Source organism: Octodon degus, unplaced genomic scaffold (assembly GCF_000260255.1).
Source record: "Octodon degus isolate 3935 unplaced genomic scaffold, OctDeg1.0 scaffold00269, whole genome shotgun sequence".
Taxonomy (NCBI): Eukaryota; Metazoa; Chordata; class Mammalia; order Rodentia; family Octodontidae; genus Octodon; species Octodon degus.
In genome coordinates, this window is record NW_004524845.1 from 222,899 (window position 1) to 224,653 (window position 1,755).

At 37.1% G+C, this 1,755-nt stretch overlaps 1 protein-coding gene across 11 annotated transcripts in view; it reads left to right on the forward strand.

Moving 5' to 3' along the window:
* Rufy3 (RUN and FYVE domain containing 3) overlaps positions 1-1,755 on the forward strand; it is a 93,881-nt gene that overhangs the window by 61,970 nt on the left and 30,156 nt on the right. For all 11 annotated transcript variants that reach the window (XM_023706774.1, XM_023706780.1, XM_023706781.1 and 8 more), the window contains 2 exons: positions 30-147; positions 1,378-1,479. In XM_023706774.1, the coding sequence (XP_023562542.1) occupies positions 30-147; positions 1,378-1,479 (220 nt within the window). The remainder of the gene's footprint in view (positions 1-29; positions 148-1,377; positions 1,480-1,755) is intronic.

Genomic DNA, 1,755 nt, shown 5'->3' on the forward strand with positions numbered 1-1,755 from the left:
AAAAATATGATGCTTTGTTTTTGTTTTAGCAAAGAAAACTTTCCTTGGACAAAATAAATCTTTCTGGGGGCCTTTAGAACTGGTAGAAAAACTTGTTCCAGAGGCTGCAGAGATAACAGCAAGTGTTAAAGATCTTCCAGGACTGAAGTAAGTCTAAGGATAAATTCTCTTTCTTAAAAGCAACATTCTTATTGTCTCCTTGAAAGACGATAGTAGAGGTGACAATGTCCATAATCATTTTATAGCAGCCTAAAAGGTATACTGTTATTACGAGTAAACAGTTATTTTTTTATGAGTAAACAGTTATGAGAGAAGTGGTATGTAGAGTTTTAAGAGAAGTGTACCCTTGAAAGATATTCATCCAAGAGAATTGTCTTCATCTTAAGATACCAAACATTTCTTATTTCTTTTTTCTTAAAGCACCTGTGAGAATTAGCCTCAAATTCAGTCTAGGAAGGTGGCATGGTTGATCTAACATAGTAAAAAAAAAAACCATATTGAGCAGGGCTTATTGGTGTACACATACAATCCCTAGCAAGTTGGAGGCCAGCCAAGGCCACATAATGAATTCAGGACCAGGCTAGACTACATAGCAAGATCCCGTCTCAAAACAAAAGACGATTCAGTGGAGTTCACAAGTCAGTATTAAAACAGATATCAAATTAACCTTAAGAACTACCACCAGGGTCAGCCAGATAGCTGAGCAGATTAAAGCACCTGCTTAGGCAGATGCAGGACCAGGATTCAATCCCAGGCATGCCATGCTATGCTGGCTCCGCCACCAGGGAACACTTGAGATGGGAGATTGAGACTGAGCATGGTGATTCATGTCAGTAATCCCAGCATTTGGGAGGCTGAAAACAGGAGGATCACTATAGGTCCAATCTGTATAGTGAGGCCCTGTAGACCCTGTACTAAAAAAATTAAAAAAAAAAAAAAAAAATTGCCACCTATAACTTGGGATTACTGATCATACTCCCAAATGAGATCAGTTTAATTTTAAGCAGATAAAAAGATTATCTGTGTTTACAGTAGCATTTGTCTAGTAACATAGTATACACTAAATTTAGGGACATTTTTCAGTGCAAATCTGGAGTCCTCTTTCCCTCCAGGTCTCCAGAGGTTGTGTCTTCACAATATAGTCACATGCAGTGATTGGTATTTTTGCAAAGGTATCTGTCCCATATATAATCTTCAGTCTCAATAACCCACAAGAATCCCTTGCAGTAGGATGTGTGGAAGAGGTTGTGAAAAGCACCTCACTGTGCTCATTTTACTGGGAGATCACTGGCCAGAGCAAGTGAGTCTGCTCCACTGTGGCCCTGCCTCTGTTAACTATGCTGTTACACTTACGTTTTGGGTTGCTGTGTTTTCTAGGACACCAGTAGGCAGAGGAAGAGCCTGGCTACGTTTGGCATTAATGCAAAAGAAACTATCAGAATACATGAAAGCTTTGATCAATAAAAAGGAACTTCTCAGGTATGAACATCTTTCTAATCTTTCTTTCCTTGGTATGTTCTATATCACACAAAACAACATGGATTAATCTCATGACTTTAACGTTAAGCAAAGAAATAAAACACACAAAAAAATACATTGTGTATTGTTCCATTTACATAAAGTTGAAAACATACTGAAATCTTTTTTTCTTTTTTTTTTTTCAAAGTTTTATTGATAAACATATAGCAATGAGACAGTTTCAAATCAAATCGAAAGTACAGTTTCAACAAATAATACACTGCATATATTCTTCTT